The 25,203-nt window shown below is 44.1% G+C and overlaps 2 protein-coding genes across 3 annotated transcripts in view; both read right to left on the bottom strand.

The window, feature by feature from the left end:
* LOC112121794 (protein SGT1 homolog) overlaps positions 1-9,630 on the bottom strand; it is a 41,991-nt gene extending 32,361 nt beyond the window's left edge. Inside the window, exons 1-5 of the mRNA XM_026650575.2 lie at positions 9,593-9,630; positions 9,459-9,504; positions 3,065-3,155; positions 1,258-1,327; positions 621-691 (exon numbers count right to left, since the gene is read on the bottom strand). Of these exons, the coding sequence (XP_026506360.1) occupies positions 621-691; positions 1,258-1,327; positions 3,065-3,155; positions 9,459-9,504; positions 9,593-9,624 (310 nt within the window). The 5' untranslated portion in view covers positions 9,625-9,630. The remainder of the gene's footprint in view (positions 1-620; positions 692-1,257; positions 1,328-3,064; positions 3,156-9,458; positions 9,505-9,592) is intronic.
* Positions 9,631-14,958: 5,328 nt separating this feature from the next.
* Positions 14,959-25,203, bottom strand: part of LOC112103183 (ETS-related transcription factor Elf-1) — a 51,965-nt gene continuing 41,720 nt past the window's right edge. For both annotated transcript variants that reach the window (XM_029914200.1, XM_029914109.1), the window contains exon 8: positions 14,959-16,542. In XM_029914200.1, coding sequence (XP_029770060.1) covers positions 15,924-16,542 — 619 coding nt within the window. In that variant the 3' untranslated portion in view covers positions 14,959-15,923. The remainder of the gene's footprint in view (positions 16,543-25,203) is intronic.

Below are 25,203 nucleotides of genomic sequence, written 5' to 3'. Positions count from 1 at the left end.
TTAACTTGGGCTTGAATAGAGACTGGGAGTGCTGGCTGCCGCTTCCCACCGCCCCCATGGGCCCGGAGCGGCGGACCGCAGCCAGTGGGAGCTGCGATCAGCCGAACTTGCGGACGCGGCAGGTAAACAAACCGGCCCGGCCCGCCAGGGTGCTTACCCTGGCGGGCCGCAGGCCAAAGGTTGCCGATCCCTGGTTTACAACTTAACATTGTATAAGAGGAATTCAGTCTATTTGTAGGCTTTTCCATGATGCTCATCACCATAGTACCAGATCACCTCAAACACCTGAATTTATCCGCAACGTATGTCTGAAGCAGAGAAATATCCCCATTTAACCCAAAGGGAACTGAAACACATGGGCTTACATTTTCAGAAGTGACTACTGATATTTTCTGGCCAATTCTAGATGCCTTAAAAGGGCTTGATTTTCAGGTGAGGGGGTGCTCTGTTCTTCTCAAAAGTTAGGTCCATTTCACATGATCTAGCTGGGTATCCAAAAGTTGTGGCACCTAAATCACTAGTCACTTCTGAAAATCGTGTTCAATTTAATCTGAGCCTTATAGAAGCTTTGAAATATTTACTAATTAGTGTGCAAAAAGAAGTGTAGTTTCAATACTTACTGTCCAATTTCTGTCCTTCTTTGAAAGAATCTAGAGCAGAAGCATAGTTTTTGATATGGTATTCACTTATCCTGACATACACACAGAAAAAAACAAGGAAACGGTAGTTATGTTTCCAATCAAATTCACACTTCTGCTGAGCATAGTATATTTTACTTTACACCGTATCTGGGTGGAAAAGTAGTACATGATCTATTAAATTTGCTGTTAATAAACAAAAGCTACAAATTTGCCATAACTATAATTTATAAGTTACAATTAACTGGGATGCTAAGAACAGAATAACATGGCAAAGGTAGAAACGTGGGAATTTGGCACATTGTCTACTAATACAAGAGCTCTATTACAGATATTTCAAAGTGAATCACCAAAATCTTAGATTAAAAGTGGTTCCAGGTTTAAAATGCCATTGTCCAACAGCCCTCTTATAAAGATCCAAATGATTAAAGCTATGAATGCTTCCCCCCAACCACTCCTCCTTGAGATTGACCCTCACCACATTAATTTATTTAGTCCACCTTCTATAAAAGGGCAATTGAGACCCCAATCTGATGCAAACTGTAGTAGTGCTAGAATGAGTACAATATATTTCAAAAATGGAAACTTGCTGCTTGTGGCTTCTTAAATGGTTACATACCCTTTTCTGAGAAAAGCTGTGGCATTATTGGGATTGAGTTCTAGGGACTTCTTTGCATCTGCAACAGCATCTGTAGAAAGTCAGTTTTGCATTTGTCTCTTAAGAATTGCATTATTCCAGTTACGTATCTTAAACCAAAGATCTAAAAGCAAAGTGACAATTCAGTCCCAACTCAACATTTAGCCATAATCTCACACCTTCAGAAGTATGGTACAGAGCCTACAAATAAGCAGTCACATGTTTTTTTAATGTAGAGTATATTACTCTGTTCCAGAAACAACAGAAATACAGTAACTTAATTTGCCCTAATGTTGCATTTGACTTGAATCAGGAGACAAAGCTAACATTCTGAATTTTATAATTTTAACACAAAGTAATTCACATACTAAAAGCGCTGCCTAAGTGAACAAGTAGTTTGAGGTTAATGCTACAGTTAGATTCCTGAGCTCCGTTTTTACATCTTAAATGAAGAGTGTGAAGTATTAGTTTACTTAATTTATGCAGAAAGTCATGCTACTGAAGTACAGCAATTATCTTACAATATTTTCACCACTCAAATCTGCTATAGCTACTCATGGGGGAATTCTGCGCCACTGTGCAATGCAGAATTTTGATAAATTAATGTTGGGCACACAGAATTTCCTTTCTCCTACAGAAATGGGCTGCAGAGATACTGGCGGCCACTAGGGGCCACTGGACCCAGCAGAGCCCAGCTCACAAATAGACGACAAGGCCAGGGGGAAGGAAAGGAAACTGGAGGGTTCCCGGCAGCTGCAGTTCTCAGCATGCCCTGAAGGAAGGAGGCGATGGCACCAGCTGTTTCTCCCTCTGGATCCCTGGGCTGTGGAGGGCGTAGAGTCTGAGGGTCCAGGCTAGAAGGGGGCCACCCAGCTGGCCTCTGGGGGTCAGGGGTAAGTGTCTGGGTCGGGGAGGGGGACCCATGGTTGGGCTCTGGGGGGAAATGGGGTGTGAGTGTGGGGCTTGGGGGAGGGGAAAGGGGGGGTAGAGAAGCAACTGCTGGTTGTCATAAGGGTTTCTTTAACTCTCTACTCCTGGGGAAAATTGTGTGTGTGTCTGTATTGTTACAGACATACTTGCTGACAGGTATTTACCAAAATAATTGAAACTGGAGTGATTATATATAGGGTTATTTTGACAAATAAAATTTGCAGAATTTTAAAATGTTGTGTGCAGAATTTTAATTTTTTTGGCTCAGAATTTTTAATTTTTTCACAGTATTTCCCAGTAGCATACAGCTAGTCTATCCATTCTGCTGCTCTGCCCCCTAAGTGCGACAGACTGTGACCTTCAGTCAGTCAGACTGTTTGGGTTGAAGCTGTACATTCCAAGGCCAATTATATTCAAAATTTAAGATTTATTTATTTTTATTTTTTAAGAACTGGATCAGACACTGAAGGAACCATTTAGAAAGTGAAACTTTTCTCAAAACAGTACATATTTAAAGTGTTACATCACTTTTAATAAAATAAGGAGAAAGTTTAAGGCATGTCTGAAGCCTAAATCCAGTAACCAAAGTAACTAAGCAATAAATTGAAACAATGGGTTATTCTTTCATTAGTGTACTCAACACATTAAATGGAAAGTTAGGACTGCAAAGCTTCCATGAGAGACCAGAAGTGATCAGATATCAGAAGAGCTATATTAGTGGCAAATGTAGGCTGCTTTGATTAAAAGTTAAAAATTTCTAAGACTATCACTATACTTTGTTTGATTTAAGACATCTTTCTGTAAGGAATGTCATAATGTGGTCTTAAAGGGATACACAGTATAGTTTAAGAGATGTTACCCCAGTAATTCTGTAGAAGAATATGAGCATAAGCTCTTTGACAGTAATATTCTGCATCATCTGGCTTCTGTTCCAAGGCCACTGTCAGCTTCTGCAAATCCAAATACAAAAATTTAACATGACAGTTTCTGTAAATCCCTCCAACAATAGAACCTAGTGTGTAGCCCACAGTGAAATGTGTTGCTGGAAAAAAAATCAACCACCACCAATTAGCACTATTTTGCTTTAAGTGAAATTACACTGGAACTAAATATCCTGAGCTCACAGGAATGCCTGGCTATTCCTCAGTTTTGATCCCCAAAGCCTTTACCTTCGAGCTAACCGCTAACAAAGTCCAAAATATGACTGACTGAACCGTGTATGTTTATTCAAATGACTTTTGTGAAAGAGAAAGAGCAAACACGTTTTGAATAAGTTATAGTACACCCATTTCCATGATGTGTGTGCAGCAAAGACCAATTTATAACTCCCCAAAATGAGCAGCAATAATTGCTCCCCATACTACATACGCACTTGGAAATAGATTCCTCTGGTTTACACTTTACCAGGTAGATGTTTGGCTAAAGAAGGTACATCTTGTACTGCTTTCTGAAGCTATTAAAATAAGGGATAGTTACTCTCAGTAATTCTACTTCCTGAATTACTTCGGTGGATTCCTGCTCTCACATCTCAGCTACTTAGCACATAAATAGGCAGAAGCTTTCAAAGCCCTCAAAGTTCTTCAGTCTTGAGGAACAGAAAGGCCAGTATCATAGCAAGACCAACTGCCTGTACCCACTAAAACACTCTTTGAAGAGTAGGAATCCTGTCAATATGGTATCTTTAGTAGCAATTACACTGGTGCAAGTATTTCCTTCCCACTGGTGCAAAGCATGAACTAGCAAACAGGAGGAGGGAGATAGCGAACAGGAGCAGTAAACGGGAGTTTTGCAAGGGAAATCTCCAGGTGAAGGAGGAGAGATCATGAGATCCTTGAGGTAAGTTAGTTTGTGTGCTTGCTTGCTTGCTTGAAAATTACAGCGTGGTCTGTTTTGGGTAGGCCGAAATCTTACTAATGAGATTCCAGCCTGCTTTCCTTTGATCCATAACCCTTTGTGAGATCTCTGGACTATAGGGCAGGGCTAACCCAGGGACAAGAAGGGTTTAAAAAGCCAGCTCCTAAATGACCAGAGGCACTATCGAACATTAACAGGCAGCAGGTTTAAACTAAACATAAGCGCCCCACACTACAAGGATGTGGAAAAATTGGAAAGAGTCCAGCAGAGGGCAACAAAAATGATTAGGGGGCTGCAGCACATGACTTATGAGGAGAGGCTGAGGGAACTGGGATTGTTTAGTCTGCAGAAGAGAAGAGTGAGGGGGGATTTGATAGCTGCTTTCAACTACCTGAAAGGGGGTTCCAAAGAGGATGGATCTAGACTGTTCTCAGTGGTAGCAGATGACGGAACAAGGTCTCAAGTTGCAGTGGGGGAGGTTTAGGTTGGATATTAGGAAAAACTTTCACTAGGAGGGTGGTGAAGCACTGGAATGGGTCACGTAAGGAGGTAGTAGAATCTCCTTCCTTAGAGGTTTTTAAGGTCAGGCTTGACAAAGCTCTGGCTGGGATTATTTAGTTGGGGACTGGTCCTGCTTTGAGCAGGGGATTGGACTAGATGACCTCCTGAAGTCCCTTCCAACCCTGATATTCAATGATTCTATGAAATACTTCTTCACACAACACACAGACAACCTGTGGAACTTGTTGCCAGGAGATGTGGTGAAAGCTAAAACTATACCTGGGTTCAAAAAGCATTAGATAAGCAGATGGAAGACAGGTCCATCAATGGCTATCACCCAAGGTGGTCAGGGACACAACCCCGTGATCCGGGTGTCCCTAAACCTCTGATTGCTATAAGCAGACAACAGGGAATGGATCACTCAGTATTAGCCCTGTTCTGTTCATGCCCTCTAAAGCATCTGACACTTGCCACTGTCAGAAGACAGGACACTGGGCTAGATGGACCATTAGTGTGGCCCAGCATGGTCATTCTTATGTTATTACGTGATGCCATATTAAAACCTGCACTTAACAACTGTTCAGTTAGTGGTCTATAGAGACTGTACCAAGATCAGATGCAGTAGGAGCCCCCAGCTAAAATGCATCCTGGCTAACAAGAATTCTTCCTGGGTTTCCAAGGAGTACAGCAGCTCTGCCACCCTGGGAAAGAAAGGTGTGCACTACCTTCCAGAACCAAGCTAACTCTTCTGGCCAGTGCACTTTGATGCAGGACAACAGCCCCACCGTAATAGTGCCTCAGTAGGGAATAGTGTGTCCAGAGGACATGCACACAGGGCAGCACATGTGGCAATGAACTCTGGTATACCTCAACAAAGAGAGCTAGGAGAAAGAAGGGCAGACCAAACATGTTACACAAAAAAGCAGAATTTGACCTGCTTACACGAATGCACTCCTAATTCAGTATATTCAAAAGTAGCTGTCATGGAAGCATTTATAACAATAAGGGACATCCTCCTGCCCTTCCTACATAGAATAGAATGAAGGCATACACTGAAAAAACTCCAGCTAGTACAAAATGCAACAGCCAGATTGGTTAGCTACATGATTCTGAACAGATCACCCTGGTGCTTCGTTCCCTGTACTCAACGAAGAGCCAACAGAAATTACAATTCAGTGCATCTGTCCTGACTCTCAAAGCCCTCCATGGGAATGGCTCTGGACGCTTGAGAAATTGCCTCTCCCTCCACGTACATGACTTCCCATAGCAGCTACATTCCACCATAATAGTGAAAGTATAGATCAGAAGTAGGAGGCTTGCGAGCACTGTAGGTCTTTCACAGAAAGAAAAAAGATGTGCTCTACAGAGCTCACACCCACAAGAGCGACCACAAGATTTTCAAAACTAAATGCAAAATTTATTTAATTGACATGGCTCTCTCTTCAATATATTCCTCATAAATGACAAACAATCTGCATAAATATAAAGAAATGAACTAATTAAGTCTTTTCTCCAGGAGGCTCGGAACAAAGATAGCTATTTGTTTTCAAATGCTTTAGAGGTAGGTATTCAGATAATATGGCCCCTTTTGCTATACATGCACTTAGCTTAAAAAAGGCAGCCAGGTGACAACCAAGGAAATACATGATTAGCTGCCAGAGTTAAAATGAAGGACACTTGCATATTGTTTTACTAACAGTTATAATTTTAGCTCGAACAGATTTGGTGCTGTACCAAATCTTCACAACTTATATTTGCAAAGCATTTGGTAAATTTTAAGGAAAAAATATAGGCTGTGCACCACAAGAATTCTCATCTAATTCCACAATTTAGGAGAACAGGAAAGGAAATAACTATAACAACAACCTCAGAATAAAGAAACCCATGTATCTCTTCCATATAACTTTAGGCCAAGGTTTTAAGAACCAGGTTCCTAAAGTTAGGTTCCTATTCTAAGCCCATTTTTTAAAATCTTGGCATTGAAGTATGCTCTTGCTTTAATTTAAGTAGTCCACTGCAGATTATTTAAGAGCACCACTTCAAATATGCAGTCTTACAACAGTGTAGCTAGAAAAGAAATGCAGTGGCTTTTAACAAGGATAGCCTCTTCTAGTCCTACATTAATGAAACCTGACCTAAAGCATCTGTGTAATATCAGATCAGATTCTACTGATCATTTCTTTTAAACAAAATGAGTTTTAATAATTACACTCACCTGTAACAAACACTTAAAGCTTGGGCTCACACACAGAAAAGGCTGCAGATATGTCTGTGGTTATTTTGTGATATTTCCATGCATCATCTTTTAAAATAAAGTGGAAACCATCTCCAAAATTCATCTTTTCCACTCCATTCTTACTATTAAGATCTTTGCATGGGCCCCAAATCTCCAAACTTGTCCCTATCATTGAAATGATTGCAAGAGCATCATTTATCTTGGCCCACAATTCCAATCACACCTAGCCCCTCCCCAAATCCTTCAGTCATATTTCCTTACCTCGACACCCACTTGAAAACCTTCATCCTCGCCCTCAAATTATTGTATAATTTCATATCAGTATCCTAAGTACTTGTTTTTTATCCTCTCTTTTGCTCCCTATACTACTCCTGGGGAAATTCTGTGCAAAAAAATAAAAATTCTGCACACAATATTTTAAAATGATGCAAATTTTATTTGTCAAAATAAGACTACTGGCATGATTATGTAGTTTGGTAATTTATTTCAAAATACCTTCAGCAAGTATGTCTGTAACAATACAGACACAAAAATTCCCCCAGGAGTAGAGAGTTAAAGACACCCCATGACAACTCAGTTCCTTTTTCTCTGCCCCCTCCCCGCCAAAGCCCAGCCGGGGGCCAAGCACCCACAACCCCTCCACCCCAGAGCCCACAGGGGCTCCCTAGCCCAGACACACACACCCTTCCCCTCCCAGAGCCCAGCCGTGCCCCCCCCCCCCCCCGCCAGCCCTGACACCCAACCCCCTACCCCTCAGAAATCCAGGGATCCAGAGGGAGAAACAGCCTGATGCTGGGTCCCGGGCTCGTGTGGAGTTTCCTGTGCGCCAACCTCTCCTGCAGCTGCCAGGAACTTTCTAGCCCCTCCCCGCCTACCCCAGGGCAGTGTCTTCTATCACAAGCTAGGCTCTGACGGGTCCAGTGGCCCTAGTGGTGGCAAGCAGCACTGCAGCCCATTTCTGTGGGGGAAAGGAAATTCTGCGCAAAACCCATTAATTTCTGCAAAATTCTGCATTGCACAGTGGCACAGAATTCCCCCAAGAGTACTATACCTGAAATCTATTCCTTTGCTACCTGATACGGTTCTACCCTCTCTTCAAAAATCATTTCTTCCAAGATAACCTAACCCAAGTATCTCCTTTAAAATAAACCGTTATGGTGTAGACTAAGAGGAAACAAAAACTATTAAAGTCATGCATAAAACTTCACTGCTCAGTCACTCTGCATCTTTCCTTGCAAAACATGCTTCATCTGTATGTCATTTAAACTGTAATTTACTCAGAGTTGGGATCCTGTTTTTATCATTGCCTGTAATGCACCTAGCATACATAGTTATCACTTTATAAAAATGCTAATGCTGAAAATAGCTACTTGAGGCAGCCTCCATAATAACAAACAGTCCTATGGAGAGACATTATGGTCTAGTAGTAGAGAGAAAATGAGGTAAAAAAATCTGGCTTCTTATTCCAACCCTAACACCAACTCAGCCAGGCTGCTGGAGAGTCACTTCAGCACTCTGTGCCTTCATTTCCCCAGCTCTATGACACTTTTCTACCTTGTGTAACCCACACACCTTCTGGGTGTGGTGTTGTGTCCCATCTAGTGGCAATGAGAACACTTAGGGCTGGTCTATACTTACCGGGTAGTTTGACGGCTGGGGATCGAAGTTCCGGGTTTGATTTATCGCGTCTGGTCTGGACGCGATAAATCGAACCAGGAAGTGCTCGCCGTCGACTGCGGTACTCCAGCTCAACGAGAGGAGTACCGCGGAGTCGACGGGGAGCCTGCCTGCCGCGTGTGGACCGCGTCTGAACCGCGGTAAGTTCGAAGTAAGGTATGTCGAATTGAGCTACGTTATTCACGTAGCTGAATTTGCGTACCTTACTTCAACTTGGGGGGTAAGTGTAGACCAAGCCTTAGAGAGAGAGATAAAATGAGTCTGCTCTACAGCCTTAGCTAACAGCCAGTTGGCTATTAGCTCATGCACTAAGCTCCAGAAATCCCAGGTTCGATCCTGCCCGCTGATGACCGGGGTCTGTCAGCATTACACTTGCAGAGACTTTGAGGCTCAGTTTGTTAGCTCCTAAAGTGCTCAGGGGTGCTCCCACAGGAACTGCAACAAAAGCTAACTTTACGCTAATGTTAACGTGCGTTTAGAGAAACTCCATGTAACCTTAACTACTGAGGGCTTGTCTACACTACCCGCTGGATTGGTGGGCAGCAATCAATCCAGCAGGGGTCGATTTATCGCTGGGCACTCTCCATCGACTCCGATACTCCTCCAGAACGAGAAGTGCAAGCGGAGTCGACGGGAGAGCGTCAACAGTCAACTTACCGCAGTAAGTAGATCTACGTACGTCGACTTCAGCTACGCTATTCACATAGCTGCTGTTGCATCTCTTAGATCGACCCCGAACAGTAGTGTAGACAAGACTGAGCTGCACCAGGCGTGCCCACACCTGCAGACACACGTGTCCGAGCGACCGGCCGAGGCCCCAGCTCGGGACAATCCGACAGGCGGCTCCTCCGGCTGAGGACACGGGCTGGGCCCTGCTAACGCACCGAGGGCGATGCCCAAGGCACAGGAGATGCCCAAGCCGCTGCCCCGCCCCGCGGGCCCCTGTCGCTCGCTCTCGCGCCCATCACCGCGCCCGGCCTCTCACCTGCGCCGCCGCCCCGGGGTCCTGCTCGACGTCACTGTCCGGGAACCTGGAGAGAACAACACAGCAGCGCGCGGTTAGAGGTGGCCGCGGCGGCTCCGGCCGGGGCCGTGAAGCGGGGTAAGGGGGAGACTCACCGCGGACGGGCCGGGTCTAGGGCCGCCGCCATAATGCTGCCCGCTCCGCCACCAGGGGACTGTGGGAGCTGAGCAACAAACCCGCCCGCAGTCCCGCGGCGCGCGCAGAGGCTGATGGGACCAATGGGGGAGGAGTGACGTCACTCCCCTTCTTCCAGTAACCGCCAGCCCCACGTGACGAAGGGAAGCTGACGCGGTCGGCACCCGTCGCCGCCGCTCGTTGGTTGCTAGCTAGCGAGCGAGGCGAACGCCCCTTCGGTGAGGATCCTCCCTCGCGCCCCCTAGCGCGGGAGGACTGGGAGCGTGGAGGCGCTCAGCCCGCTCCTGCCCCTCCCTGGCAACGGAACGAGCCTCCCAGGGGCTGCGGGAGCTCGCGGTCCCCACTGGCGCCCGGCCCGGCCGCGGGACCCCAGCCAGCAGCGCCTCCAGCTCCTGGAACCCGTCCGTCCGCTGCAGGGTCTATCCCCAGCCACGAGGCTGGCCTGGGAGGCGGGACTGGCCCGGAAAGGCAGCAGGTTTAACCCTGGCGAAAGAGGCCCGTGTGACAGCGCCTAGGGTCCCCTCTCCGCCTCTCTCCTCCGGCCCAGGGCTCGGCGTGGCAGGAGGAATGGCTGTATTCCCTGCTAGCTCCTCCGCATCCCAAACTCTGCCCCCCCTCCTAGGGTCTAGGTCAGGTTCCCGCTGGTGGAGGGGGGCTGGCTGTGGTCTGGGCTCTGCTCCTCCAGGCTTGGACTGGCGAGGCTGCCCCCCGGGGCGGGGTTCCTCCGCTGAAGCGGAGCCAGCTGCTCTTTCTCCTGGTGGGCTGAAGGGTGCGCTCCTGCTGCTCTTGCCTGGTAATTTAGCAAAGAGCAGCTGCAGAAGTGGTTGCTAAATAGCCGGCACCTCTTCTTCAGCAGCAGGCGGGCCCTGTCACTGGGTGGTGGCTGCTGCTGTTCATACTCCTCCCCTCCCGGCTCTCAGAGCAGCGGTAATTCAGCCCATCCCCATCCGCCACGAGCAGTTTGGGTCTTCCCCAGGCAGCAACAGCAGAGAGGCCCAGACCGCCATTCGGGGGGCTCCTTTCCTGGCTGTTACCATGGTTTAGGGCTCTGGTTCCCCTGGCATGTGGGAAGAATAGGGCTGGCCCCCATCTGGTTTTTGGCTTGTATGTCCTGGTGCCATTTAGGGTTGCTGGCCGGGTGCTGAGTTTTCAACTGGAAAATCTGGTCAAAAAGGGGAGCTGGGAACCCTAAATGGCACCGGAACCAAAAGTCCAGTTACCACAGGGCAGGGGGAGGTATGGTGTCATTAACCCGTGCCAGCCTCTACTCAGCTGGGACTGCCTCATACCTGCAGGCAGGTTGGCTCCCTGAGACAATGGGGGGAGGGGGGAGCAGGGGGAAAAGGAGCAACAGGGCAGGGCCTTGGAGGGAAAGATGTGAGGCCTTAAGGGTCCAGTTACCAGCAATTAACTACAAAGGTGTTAACTCCCGGAAGAATAATGCTGCAGCATCACTGGTTGTTTGGTTTTCTTTATCACCTGATTGCAGCTTGAATTTGGCATCACTCATTCTGATTACCAGTGCCATGGACACAACTAAGGAAGGCTGCAGCAAGATGGTAGCTGGGCAGGGGGAGGAGAGAGAGTTCAACAGCTGGCCATAGTCAGTCACAGTTCAAGGCCTGCTGTGTGATTTTCCTGTCTATCACCACTCCAGTGGCAAGAAGGGTTCAGTGTACTGAAGCAGAAGAGTGAGCAGAATAGGGGAACAAGCAGATTGGGGCACTAGGATATATGGGAAGTGGGAGGGTGTGACACAAAGACCCATGGGTACCAGCTTGGAAAGGGTTCATTGTTCTATAACAGCACCTGACATAAATACTGTGAAAGCTGTATGCTATCTATAATGTTATGTGAGATCTTAAATGAAAGCCAGCATCACACTGATCCTCAATTGTTGTGTGATGTATATACTGATGATAGTTAAGGAGTTGTGTATATGTACTGAAAATATATTTTAGAGTCTGCGTCCCAGGCAGGGTTGACAAACAAGTTTTGCCAAAGGTATGTACCTGTCTGCATAGGTTCATGTGTCAATTAAGCACTGTAAGCGGACATAATGGGAGCCCATTTTGCATATGAGTATGTGAAGATAACTTGGAGCAAGAACACCAGGACAGGAACCATGGGGGTCATCCTGACTTTGGGGACAAAACAATGAGTTTTGGGAAATACAAGGAAAAGCAAAAGGATATTTTGTTATCCATCACTGAAAAGTGGATCCCAGGCATGTTGGTTAGTGAAGCTTGGAGATTGCCTTACATGAGAAATTACTTTAGACAAGGATTTTAGCCTGTTAAAGTTTGCACTCTAAGAACTGTCTTATACTCTTTGTTTTATATATAACTGTTTGTTTCCATCATTTTCCTTAACTCAGTATCTCTTAAATCTTTGTCTTTGATAATAAACTTGATTGTTTGTACCATAAATATATATCAGTGCTAAGATGCTATAAAGGACTTGATCCTGAGTTGTACCAGTCAAAGTGTGCGTAATTTCTGAGTGTGCCTGGTGATTGGTGCTGGATACTACAGGGGGATGCTTTCAAAGGAGTGCAAGGGCTGTGGTATACCTACTGTTAACCTGCAAGGTGAAGGCAAAACATAAAAATATCACAGATAAAGTTTGCAGATGACACAAAAATTGGGGAAAGAGGTAAATAATGAAGAGGACAGGTCACTGATTCAGAGAAACCTGGCTCGAGTTGGTAAACTGGGTGGAAGTAAACAATATGGTTAAATGTATACATCTAGGAACAAAGAAAGTAGGCCATACTTACAGAATGGGGACTCTATCCTGGGAAGCAGTGATGCTGAAAAAGATTTGGGAGTTGTGGTAAATAATCAGCTGAATATGAGCTTCCAATGTCATGCTGTGGCCAAAAGAGCTAATGTGATCCTGGAAGCAATAAAGGTGAATCTTGAGTAGGAGTTAGGTTATTTTACCTCTGTATTTAGCACTGATGTGATCACCGGTGGAATACTGTGTCCAGTTCTTATGCCCGCAATTCAAAAAGGATATTGATAAATTGGAGAGGGTTCAGAGAACAGTCACAAGAATAATTAAAGGATTAGAAAACATGCCTTACAGTGAAGAAGCTCAGTCTATGTAGCTTAACAAAGAGAAGGTTAAGAGGTGATTTGATTAGAAGTATCTACATGGACAACAAATATTTAATAATCAGCTCTTCAATCTAGGAGATAAAGGTATAACAATGCAATGGCGGGAAGTTGTAGCAGATTAATTTAAACTGGAAATAAACTGTAAATTTTTGACAGGTTAATTGACCATGAGAACAATTTACCCAGGATTTTGGTGGATTTTCCATCATTAATATTTTTTATAATCAAGATTGGATGCATTTCTAAAAGATCTCAGGGAATTATTTTGGGGGAAGTTCTATGGCCTGTGTTATACAAGAGATCAGGCTAGATCAGGGGTTCTAAAACTGGGGGTCGGGACCCCTCAAGGGGTCACAAGGTTATTACATGGGGGGGGTCACAAGGTTATTAGATGGGGGGGGTCACAAGGTGTCAAATTCCACCCCAACCCCACTTTGCCTCCAGCATTTATAATGGTGTTAAATATATAAAAAAGTGTTTTTAATTTATAAGGGGGGGGTCGCACTCAGAGGCTTGCTATGTGAAAGGGGTCACCAGTAAAAAAGTGTGAGAACCACTGGGCTAGATGATCACAATGGTCCCTCTGGCCTTGGAATCCATGAAAGTTAGGACTGGCAGAGCCCTGAGGAGATTGTTTGGGTAGCTAACAGACTGGGAGTATCAGGAAGCCGACATCCAGTCAAGCACAAACAAACCTTCCTCTTGCTGGAGGCTGGAGATAATAAGGTGACTCAGTCACAGAAGGGAGTGGTTTTAAATATCACTTCAGTTTTGCTTGTATTACTAAATATTTATATTGTGGCATACGGGCCCAATCAGCGATCAAAGCCCCTTTTTCAGTAAAATGCCTAGTCCATCTTTACTGTCTAGTTAGAATATAAGGATTTCAGGATGGGGACTATTGTGTGTGCGGTTACAGTGCCTACCACATTTCTGCTGCTACTTCATTATAAAAAAAAAAAAGAAGTTTATGCTAATACTATAATTCATAGAGGTTTCGGTTATAATAGCAATGTTTTCCTAAGATTTATTTTAGGTGCAAGTGCTTTTCAACCACATAGATTGATGGGAGCACTTAAGTATTAGAATTAGTCTATCGAGTACTAAATCCAATGGGAGGATGGATTTTAATTTTTTGAACCAAACCATTAACAATCCTGAATATTTAGTTCTGAATCCATGAGCTTTTTACATGGTTTTCACATTATGTATACTACGATTAGTAGAATTTTGTTAATTTTAAGTATTTTCCTCCTTGAAAGAACTTGCAGAACTCCATGTTATGAACTTTTTTGCAAAAATATATAAAACTTCTCAAAATACTTTGGATTTGTAACACATAAGATAATTAAAATTCAAATAGCATACAAATTCTGTTGAACTTTCACTCTGATGTAAATTAAAATGGCCAAGGTCTATACCTCCTTAGTAAAGGGGTTTGCTATGGAAACCAATTGAACTTTAAAGAACTGCGAACTAAAATTAAAACTGAATTAAGCCTAGAAAATGTTTGTTTAAAGTTCCCAAGAAGAGATATTAGGATAACGTGTTTTTAACTTTTTAAGTGCCCTCTCTCCTCCCCATATACTTTGTGAAATCATCCAGTACTTCTGTGTTCTATTAAGACAATCCAGAATGAAACATGTTGTGGTATCACTGATCCCAGAAGTCCTATGCAATTTGTAGTATCAGTGATGTCCCAGAATTATGCATTTGTTGACTGACAGCGGCTTTCACAGGGGACAAAGTTTAAACCATCTGTGCCCAATGCCACATCAATGGACCTATTTAGCACATATTTCTGAGCTTAGCTCATTCTTCACCTTAACTGCTGAAGTTCACCTTTTCCTATAGCAGTACTGCATAGTGCTGTCATATTCTCAGACAAACAGCTTGAGAATCAATTTCTCATCCTGAGTTCTCTTGAACTGATTCCTAAACTGCTCATCTACTGTGTTCCAAATCACAGACCATCACTAATTAATCATATTGCTCTATTTCTCAATACAGTTCAGATTGCCGGAAACACTGTATTCATGTATTGGTAAGAAAACTCTAGAGTAAATACAGAAAAAAATTTCCACTTGATTTATTTTCATAATAAACCAATTAAAAATACAAAAGACAAAGAACCCAGGTTCAGTAGGGTTCTGTCATTTAAAATTTTGTCTTTAAATACAAATCCACTCTGTAATATGAATACATATAACATTAGACCTCTAAACATAATGATCTTATTTGTATCTATCAAAAATTGCTCTATGGAAACAAATTAGCTGAAAAACTTTCTTGTGAAATTAAATGTACATTATTTACAATTGAAAAAGGAACTCATAAAAGTATTAATCTCAGAACACTTGCATAATTGTATACATTTCACTTTCCCCCATACAAAATAATCTGAAATAGAAAGCAAGATTGTTTAACTTCATAGCCACAAAATAGTATGAAATAATTGCACCTGTAGCAATGCCACTAGTTTCTGTAATTAAGTATATTTGATGTGTGTATATAAAAATATAGATCTGGCATTGTCCATTATTGGTATATGTAAATGCTTTATGTATTCTCTTAATGGGAGTGTATTTTTATTTTGCACACCCAAATGACTGTGCTGCAAAAATGCAACAGGAGGAAGCTTGGTTGCCACTGTCCATTATTCAAAGTAAAATTTGACATAGTTCATTGGTATGCAATAGGTATTTGGTAAACTTGATAAGATTCACACACGGAATGAAAATGCTGTTCTGTAGAAAGAAACGGTTGTTTCAAAAGTTAAATGACACATTTACAGATTAAACAGAAAATGTTATTATATGGTATTGCAGTGTAAATTAGCAAGACTGAAAATGCATAATATGTAAGAAATTTGGTACTTTTGGCAAAAAAAAAATCAAGAGAAAGTCTTCATAGTATAAAATGCATGTTCCTTCATGCTTGTGTTTTGAAAAACGAGTACTATATATTTTTATATTTTATAACATTTAGCAATTAACAGAAAATCAAAACTCATTCTAATGTATGACTTCTAACAATTAACTGTGGAAATTAAGTAGCTTTGTAACATCTGCTTCAGAATCAAATCATATATATATATATATACACACAACTGTAAAGGTCCCATCACATTTATGAAAATAATCATCCACAGGGATTTTTGTTTTGTTTATTAATATAAATTGGATTCCAACTGTTCACTTTCCTGTTTCACTTGCATGTTAGATGGGAATCCATTTGAATTGGATACCACCATCACAAAAGGCTGCTGCTGGAACCTCTGCTCTGACTGCTCAGTATCATCTGTTGTGTCCTCTTCTACCTCCTCTTTCATCATGTCTTGTATAACAGTCTGTTTAGTTTCTGGTGCTTTGATAACTGAAGTGATCACTGTGCCAGGTGGATGAGCAACCATCTGTGAATTGCTAGGTGAAAAAGTTACCACAGGAGTAGTAGCACTGAAGGATGAAGATGAAGCCATATTGACTGTTCCATTGCAAATGGTCTGCACATTGCTGGTGAGAACCTGTTGAACTTGGGCTGGGCTAAAGACAATAGATGAAGAAGAAGAGACTGGCTTCTGAGACTGCAGCATGACATTTTCTTTAAGTACTGTCATTGGCTGCGAAGTAGGAATGGCTTGGAGAATAAATTTTTGGGATGTTGTTGCTGATGCTGGATCTGTGCTGGCTATCACTGTTGTAAGAGGCACTGTCTGGAGTGTTACAGTATGCAACTGCTGGTTTCCAGGTGAAACAACCACTGGCACTTGGGCTGGGGTCTGTAAAGTCCTATTAAGATTAGAAAACAGGAAAATGTTAGAATGTTCCCAGATCTATTACCGAATGAGTATTTTGCAACACAGGCTACTTAAATTATTAATTTGGAGGAGAAAGGCAAGGGGGACTACTGTCCTTCCAGCCACAGAAAACTGGACTTGACTCCAGTTGAAACCCATCAGCACCTACCTTCTCTCCACATACATGCTTTCCTATAGTAAGTAAAATAAACTTAAATCCATCCAAAATGTGAACTTAATTTAACTGACGCTGCAGCTGTTGGGGCCAGCAATGTGGGAGCAGCTACCGCTACTGTATTCTTTGCCACTAGAGGGAGTTCTACTCACTTTTTCTCCATTCAGCAGCAAAGCAAGTGAGCGAACATCTACAATGGCCCTTGTTGAGCCCTCTTCAACTCAATCACTCTGTGTCAGGCTTAGGTGGCTGAGCCCAGAAGATTCCCTGGGCAAGGCCTGCTTTGTCTCCAGCCTCAGACCACTGCAGCCAGTCTCCACTCAAGCAGTTCCACCCCTCCACATATCCTCTCCTTTGAGGGAGGGAAGCAGTGCCAGTGGCTCCTTCCCTATGGACTTGCCTACACACTTTTTTTTTTAAACCTTTACGGTTTGTGCAGAAAACCACAAAGTGACGTATCTTGGAAGACACATTTGGGGATGCACCCTCAATAGCTTTCACAAAGTGAAAATACCTACAGTTCATTGCCAGCTAACTCAAGGTAAAAACTCTAGTGTGACCACACTTTAGGAGCCCCCAGCACCTCCATGGAGATGAGGGATGTGGCACTGCAACTGGAACAGCTTGGAGGAAAGGTGTTGGCACATGCCACCAGGAAAAGACTTAAAATCTGACGGGGGGGAAAGCACTGATGTAGCTGTTACCACCCAAGGAGACTACTCCTGGGGGAATTCTGCACATCTGAGAAGACGAAGAATTCCTCTGTCTTGCATAATTTTGTATTTTCCTGCATAAAAAACATTTTGCCTAAGAAGTGCTGCAGTTTTTGCTTTTGCCTCTGGTGGGCAAAAGGCAGAACGGCAGCACGTCTTAGGCAAAATGTATTTTATGTGGGAAAATACAAAATTCTATGCCCAGTGCTGCAGAATTCCCCAAGGAGTAGAAGTTCATCACAGAACCCTGCCTGTGGAGCCAGGTTAGGACAGCATGGGGCACACAGAGCTGTTGGGGGGGAGGGGTCACAGACTGGGGTTCAGAATGGCTAGTGGGGGGGACATTTGGGCATGGTCTCAGGAGCTAGTGGAGTGACAGCGTTGAGCCTGGGGAGGGGGTCTGCAGAGACCCACAGGGATGGGGCAGACGTGCCTGACTGAATGGGAGAGGCTTGGGGTCAGTCAGGGTCTGCATGAGGGAGGCGTCACAACTCCCTAACAATCCCTGCCCCCCAAAAAACCTTCTCCCACCCACACGCAACACCCTCCAGGTTCACTCCTAGGCTCCTTCTCTCTCCCTCTCCTCCATTACCCCTGACTCCCCCAAGTCTTTGCACTGCTTCTGACATGTGCAGGAAATATAGTTCTGTATTGTAATTAAAATGAATTACACAAAGTTCTGTATTAATATGCCTACTAAGGAATCTATTTGTCAAAAAATAAATTACCAGAATCTTTGTTCTTTTGGGGGGCTGTACTGTTACAGATGTACTTGCTGACAGATACTGTGAAATAAATTATCAAAATAATTGAAACTGGCATGATTATATTGTGTTATTTTGACCCAAAAATGCAGAATTTTCAAATATTGTGTGCAGAATTTTTATTTTTTTAGCGCAGAATTCCCTCAGGGGTAGGAGACCCCGCTGGGATGGAAGGTTAAGGCGGCCACTGCAGCTTTGAAGAGCTGCAGCTGAAGTTAATATCTGAGCTCCAAAACATCCAATCTGTGGCCATATATGCAAAGTAATGCATATTGAAAAACATAATCCCAACTATATATATTAAATGATGGGGTCTAAATTAGCTGTTACTACTCAGGAAAGAGATCTTGGAGTCATTGTGGATAGTTCTCTGAAAACAGCCCCTCAATGTGCAACAGTAGTCAAAAAAGCAAACAGAATGTTGGGAATCATTAAGAAAGGAATAGATAAGACAGAAAATATCATATTGCCTCTATATAAATCCATGGTATGCCCACATCTTGAATACTGCGTGCACATGTGGTCGCCCCATCTCAAAAAAAGATATATTGGAATTGGAAAAGCTTTAGAAAAGAGCAACAAAAATTATTAGGGGTATGGAACGGCTTCCATATGAGGGGAGATTAATAAGACTGGGACTTTTCAGCTTGGAAAACAGATGACAAAGGGGAGATATTATAAAGGTCTATAAAATCATGACTGATGTGGAGAAAGTAAATAAGGAAGTGTTATTTACTCCTTCTCATAACACAAGAACTAGGGGTCACCAAATGAAATTAATAGGCAGCAGGTTTAAAACAAACAGAAGGAAGTATTTTTTTCACACAACACACAGTTAACGTGTGGAACTCCTTGCCAGATGTTGTTGTGAAGGCCAAGACTATAACGGTTCAAAAAAGAACTAGATTAAGTTCATGGAGAATAGGTCCATCACTGGCTATTAGCCAGGATGGGCAGGGATGGTGTCCCTAGCCTCTGTTTGCCAATAGGTGGGAATGTTCGACAGGGGATGGATCACTTGATGATTACCTGTTCTGTTCATTCCCTTTGGGGCATCTGGCATTGGTGACTGTCAGAAGACAGGATACTGGGCTAGATGGATCTTTGGTCTGACCCAATATGGCCATTCTTATGGTCTTATACACCATACCAGCTCTTCTCTGAAGCTACTACTATATTCTCCAGAATCTCAGCTTTCATTTAAAATAAAAAAGTAAGTCTAGTTGTTCTGGTTGTAAAGAAAAACTCAAAAATGACAACTGAGTGTTACCCATGCAAAGATAAGACCGCAGAGAGCCTGGAACAATATCTTTGAGAGGAATGAACTACTCTGTTCATCTCAGTGAGATGTTAACTTCAACACGCAGCAATGCTAATTTAAATGCTCATGTTATTAAATTACATTCCTCAAGAAACAAGGAGGGTCACATATCTGCACTTTGAGTAACACCTCATTTTGACACCACAAGTGGATGGTCCTTGGGAGATACCATGACTTAGCGCAGGGATCGGCAACCTTTGGCACACGCCCCGTCAGGGAAATTTGCTGGTGGGCCATGACAGTTTGTTTACCTGCAGCGTCCGCAGGTTCGGCCGATCGCAGCTCCCACTGGCCGCGGTTTGCCGTTTCAGGCCAATGGGGGCTGTGGGAAGCAGCAGCACATCCCTGGAGGGGTGATCAAGTCAGGATGATGAGCAGTAACAGAGTGGGGAGAGGAATGAATGACAGTGAATTGGGGTATGTATGTAAGTCACAAAGGGGAGAAAGAACCACACTGCAAAAGTCTCATTGTTTAATGCCCTTCTGGATTGCTCAGATATTACAGTAATGAGGGCACTGTGAGAACCTGAAGAGAAAGATGGAATGTGGGATGCTGGGAGAAAGGGAGCCAACCATGTAGTGAGTGAGGTAGGTGTGCGTGCTCATGCACAGTGTGTGTTGTATGGAACTGCATTTGTTGATGTTTACAGTAAAGATAGGCAAGTAGATTTTGTTTAACAGGCTGATTTAAACACTGAAGTCTACCAGCCCAGACTAAAAATTTATTTGCCCACCCTTACTGCAAATAGTACTGAAAAGATACCTCCCAAACTACTCAGCCAAAACCCAGGCAGCTAGAATTTTTCTAGGCTGCTCTGTTTTCTGTTATGTTTTGCCCTGTTAATAATTTTACCATTGCTACTATACTTCTTGTGCTACTGCACAAGTCTGTGAGTGGTGCACTATCAAGAGTCTTTCTGAAGCTACTACTTTTAAAAAACAAGACTATTGAGCAATACTGGCTAAGAGGAAATACTGCTGAAAAAATACAGATTCTGATTACTACTGAGGAAAAGATGAGACATGTTCCACACTCGTTTCAGCCTGCTGGCAGGGAAATGATAAAAATCCATTTTTTGGTTCATTGGGTGGGGTTATAATCTAGTGTTGTGCAACATCACAATCACTCATCTGGAGATGAACAGTGCTGTTGCAAACACTAGCTGACAGGTGACAGAAACAAGTTTATTCATAGTGATTTATTTGTGAAACTTCTAAAACGCAAAGAAGGAGAGGAAAATCCTACAAAGATCTTGAAGCTACAAACCAAGGTATGCAGTGTTTTAGCAAATTAAATAATGCAAGATAAAGAAAAACAGAGAGAGAGGAACTGAGGAGAAGTCATTCCTTAGCATAAAAGATACTCAACATAATGATGTAGGAACAGATAATTTAAGAGGGAAAAGATGAAATTTCCCCAGATTTCCCCCACTCATCCAATTGATTGATACACTGTAAATCCAGGAGGGCTAGGGAGGTGGAATGCACATGACATGCAATTTACAGCCAACTTCAGATGCTAGAGTTAAGATAGATTCACTGGAGTAAATCCACTTGTACAAGTCATATCTAATGTGAAAATCTTATTGGCATGCAGTGCATTCCACACCATTGCCTCTAATAGACTGGCCTAAGACCTCACATCCATGGGATTCTCCCTGGTGGTCACCAGACCCCTGCACACAGCCAGACACACTGGAGCTGCTGATCTGCCTAGGTACACTGATGACGGTGGGGGAAAGGGGCACTGGATACCCTTATACTGGTCCTTAACATCCCCCTCCTCCAAAGAAAGGTCAGAACCTTCCCCTTTCTTGTCTAGCACCTTGCCTAAGGTCATGTATTAAGTAAATGGTAGAGCCATAAGGCTTGCTATATAAAACAGCTAGTGCACGGCAAGCTGGGGTGTAAATCTATCTCACAGTACCCAGCCGCACACTACCTGTCCATGTGGACTCTGCTACCACACATTAAAAATTTCCTAGAGTGCTTTGATCTACTCTTGTTTCAAAATGGAGTAGATCAAAGACCACTAGGGAACTTTTAGTGTACCATAGCAGGGTGCACAGAGAGAGTTAATGTGCAGCAGGCTAGTGCTAGGCAGATTTAGGGTTACACTATAGCTTGCCAAGCACTAACTGCTCCAACAGACAAGCCCATAGAGAACCCAATTCTCCTGACTCCCTATTTGGTGCTGTATCCATCATGCTCTTCAGATGTCCCTTCCCAAGCCTTGTTCCCACAAGTAACCTTGACGCACAAAGTCAAGAAGTTTGAGTTCAGATGGCAGAAGACTTTGTGAACCCAATAACCTGTGCTGTAGCTAAGTGTTATACCTAAGAAAGCCTCCTCCTACTCTATAGTACAGGGATCGGCAACCTTTGGCACATGGCCGCGCCACTTCCCGCAGCCCTCATTGGCCTGGAGCGGCGAACCGCGGCCAGTGGGAGCTGCAATCGGCCGAACCTGCGGATGCGGCAGGTAAACAAACTGGCCCGGCAGGCTGCGTGCCAAAGGTTGCTGATCCCTGCTATAGTACCTGCTAACATGATGAGCAGAACTGTCCTGGAAAGAAAGGTAACTGCATAAATTCAAACTGCTTCTGCACAACCAAAGACTCAGGTACCTCCCACTGCAAACAGCTCTGATTCTTCTTGCAGGAGAAATTAAAGCAAACAGCAAAATAGAGTCTGAGACGGTCTTTTCCCAGCTGCAGGAAAATCAAGTCAGAGTGGAAAGCTATGATCATAGCACCCTTCCTAATGCATTTATGATTGGGCCAAATGCCATCAAGAAAAACCAGCAAAAAGAATTTATGACGTTTTTGGTGAAAGCCTGAAGAGATCACATCAGCCCACTATTGACCAATGCCTTCCTCAAGAGGGATTTTCTCTGCCACCTTTAAACATGGGACATAGTCCAGCATGCACTCAAAAAACAAACAAAAGCCACCTGACACAGCCACTCTTTGCAACTAGTAATCTGTCGCCTACCTTTAATCTCTCTTTTTTGGGGAGCATTATATCAGTGGCTATTTGATCACCAATATTTTAGACTCCTAGCTAGGTTTCCATTTGGGATAGGTCAGAGACATCACTGACTAAACTGATGGAGGATTTCCTTAGACCATAGGCACCGACACCCACTGGCAGCCAAGCGCCCCGCTCCAGCTCACCTCCGCCTCCCCCGAAGCGTGCCATCCCCGCTTCTCCTCCCAGCGCTTGGGTAACAAGCTGTGGAAAGGAGGGGGGAGGAGCGGGGATGTGACATGCCCCGGGGGGGAGGCGGGGCCGGGGTGGGGATTTGGGGAAGCGATCCAATAGGGGCAGGGAGCGGGCAGATTTGGAGCAGGGACTTTGGGGAAGGGGTTGGAATGGGGGCGGGGCAGGGTGGAGTCGGGTCGGTGTCAAGGGCGGGGGGGGGGCGCGAGCACCCACCGGCGCCAGGAGAAATTGGCGCCTATGCCTTAGGCCACGAACAGAATGAAAGCACCTATGGTCTAAATCATATTAAACTGGCGTTGTTCATTTCTTCTCACATGTCCCCGAGGACCCTGATGGATAGCTGCTCCTCTTCCCTGAGGATACTCACCTGTCACCACTCTTATTCAAAACATTTACGTGAGAACGAAAGGCGCTGATGTGAAATGCTATGGTCTACAATGACCTCAGTGTGCTGACTTCACCCAGGTCTGCAGCTCTTTCATATTCATCATAGTCAGGGTTGTTTCCCAGCTGGCTTAGCATCCAAAAGAAACAGGAACCTGTACAGAAAGCAGCTGGCTCATGCTAAATCTGGGTAGGACAGTGCCAGGTTCTTCATTGCCCTCACCTTGGATAGTCATTTCCACCTGAGCAAAGTGAGTATAAAGTGGGTTCAAAATGCTACCAAATCAGATTGGTAGCATTTTACACACTTTGCACAAGTGTAAATGACTACACATGGTACAATAAGCATGATGAGGAAAGTATTTTGATGAAATTGTCACCCTCTATAGGTAAATCTACAACAGGCAAATCTGCACCTGTTTTTCAGCATCACTGTAACTGCACTCATGCTACCAGTGATTAAGCTGTACTGTAGACAGGACACAGGCATTTTTATCACCATATCATTTTATAATTAAAAAGGCCTACAAAGTTTGGCTAGTGTAGATATTTGAAAGGTTCCTGTCCTCTTACGGTCAAGGCAGTGACTGTCTTGGGGCCCTGTTGAATTAATCACTGCTCCTGAACACCTTAAATAGTGGCTAGAAACAACATCTTTCATCTTTGGCTATCAGGAAACTGTGCCCTTGTCTCTAGAATGAGGAGCTAGCCATGGTGATTGAGACTCAGTGACTTCTCGATGCCAACTGGCAGAGGGATATGGGGTGCATAAGATTTTACAGGGATCCCCTGGGTTGGATATGTGCATAATAATTCACAAAAGGGTGGCATCTGAGGTCTGAGAGCCAATAGCCCACTGGTCATCATGGTGAAACTTATGTAGAGATAATATGTAAGGAGTTATGTATCTAAACTGAAAATTATATTACTAAGGCAGGTAACAGGTTCCTTTCAGGCAGGGGGTGGCGATGCATATCTCCCTGTATCATCATTGTGTGCCCCACAATGCAGGCTTATTTGCATGCTGAGTCAGATGCTGATTAAGAGATTGCAAAATCTACAAGAAAGCAGTATACATGAAAAAAACCAATCGTCAGGGGGAATCCTGCTTATGAATAAGGACAATGGATTGTTTTGATATATCTGGGGGTACAGACACCCTGAATCTTTCCCTGAGGAGGCAAGCTCACAGCACGATTTGCCTCATGAATGGAAGATCACAGCCAAGCCTGGCTGTAAAACACTGGAAGAACTTGGGTGATCATTTCTCTTCTAGAAGTCTCAGAATGGGTATTATGATTTTTATATGTAACCATTTCTTTCCAATACTTCTACTTGCTATCACTTAAATTTTTATACTTTGTTAAATAAACATTTAGTTGTTTTCTCTATAAATATATATCTAAGTGCTGTGTGTCAAGAAGAGTGGTGATGTGACGTGAAACTGGTAAGCTGGGGTGTGCTGCTTCTTTGGAAGCAGCGAATCTGTGAGCACTGTGATTGTCCAGTGGAGCAGGCACTGGACTCTCTAGGGAGACCCACAGAGGCCTTGAGGGCTGGGGTGTGCCTATTGCTAACCTGTACAGTGACAACGGGGCTTGCAAGGCCTAGAGGGGAGTGCATGTATTGCCCGTGGCTGGTGGAGTCCGGGACCTGACCCCTGGCAGGCACAGACCAGGCTTCCTCACAGTAAGGGCAGGTGGTAGTTAGGTGCCTCCAAACTCTGGGCACTCCCGAGAAGCATCAAAGTGATCCATGCTCATGTCAGCTCCAAGCTGGACTACTGCTACATGCTCTACCCTGGGGTTACCCACAAAGGTCAAGCTGCATGATGAATCAGCTTCAGCTTTTATCAACCCACCTAGTAACTCAGTGGTTGGCAACCTTTGACACGCAGCCCATCAGGGTAATCTGCTGGTGGGCCGCGAGACATTTTGTTTACCGTGACTGTCTGCAGGTATGCGCCGCCCCCCCCTCCCCCTAGTTCCCAGTGGCTGTGGTGCTCATGATTCCATTCTTTGTACATTACTACCGGTAACATCAGAACCTCTCTCCACCATGTCTGAAATGTT

Source organism: Terrapene carolina, unplaced genomic scaffold (assembly GCF_002925995.2).
Source record: "Terrapene carolina triunguis isolate 2854851 unplaced genomic scaffold, T_m_triunguis-2.0 Scaffold17, whole genome shotgun sequence".
NCBI lineage: Eukaryota > Metazoa > Chordata > Testudines > Emydidae > Terrapene > Terrapene triunguis.
Note: the sequence above shows the minus strand (reverse complement) of the source record. Positions and strands in the feature narration are given on the sequence as shown.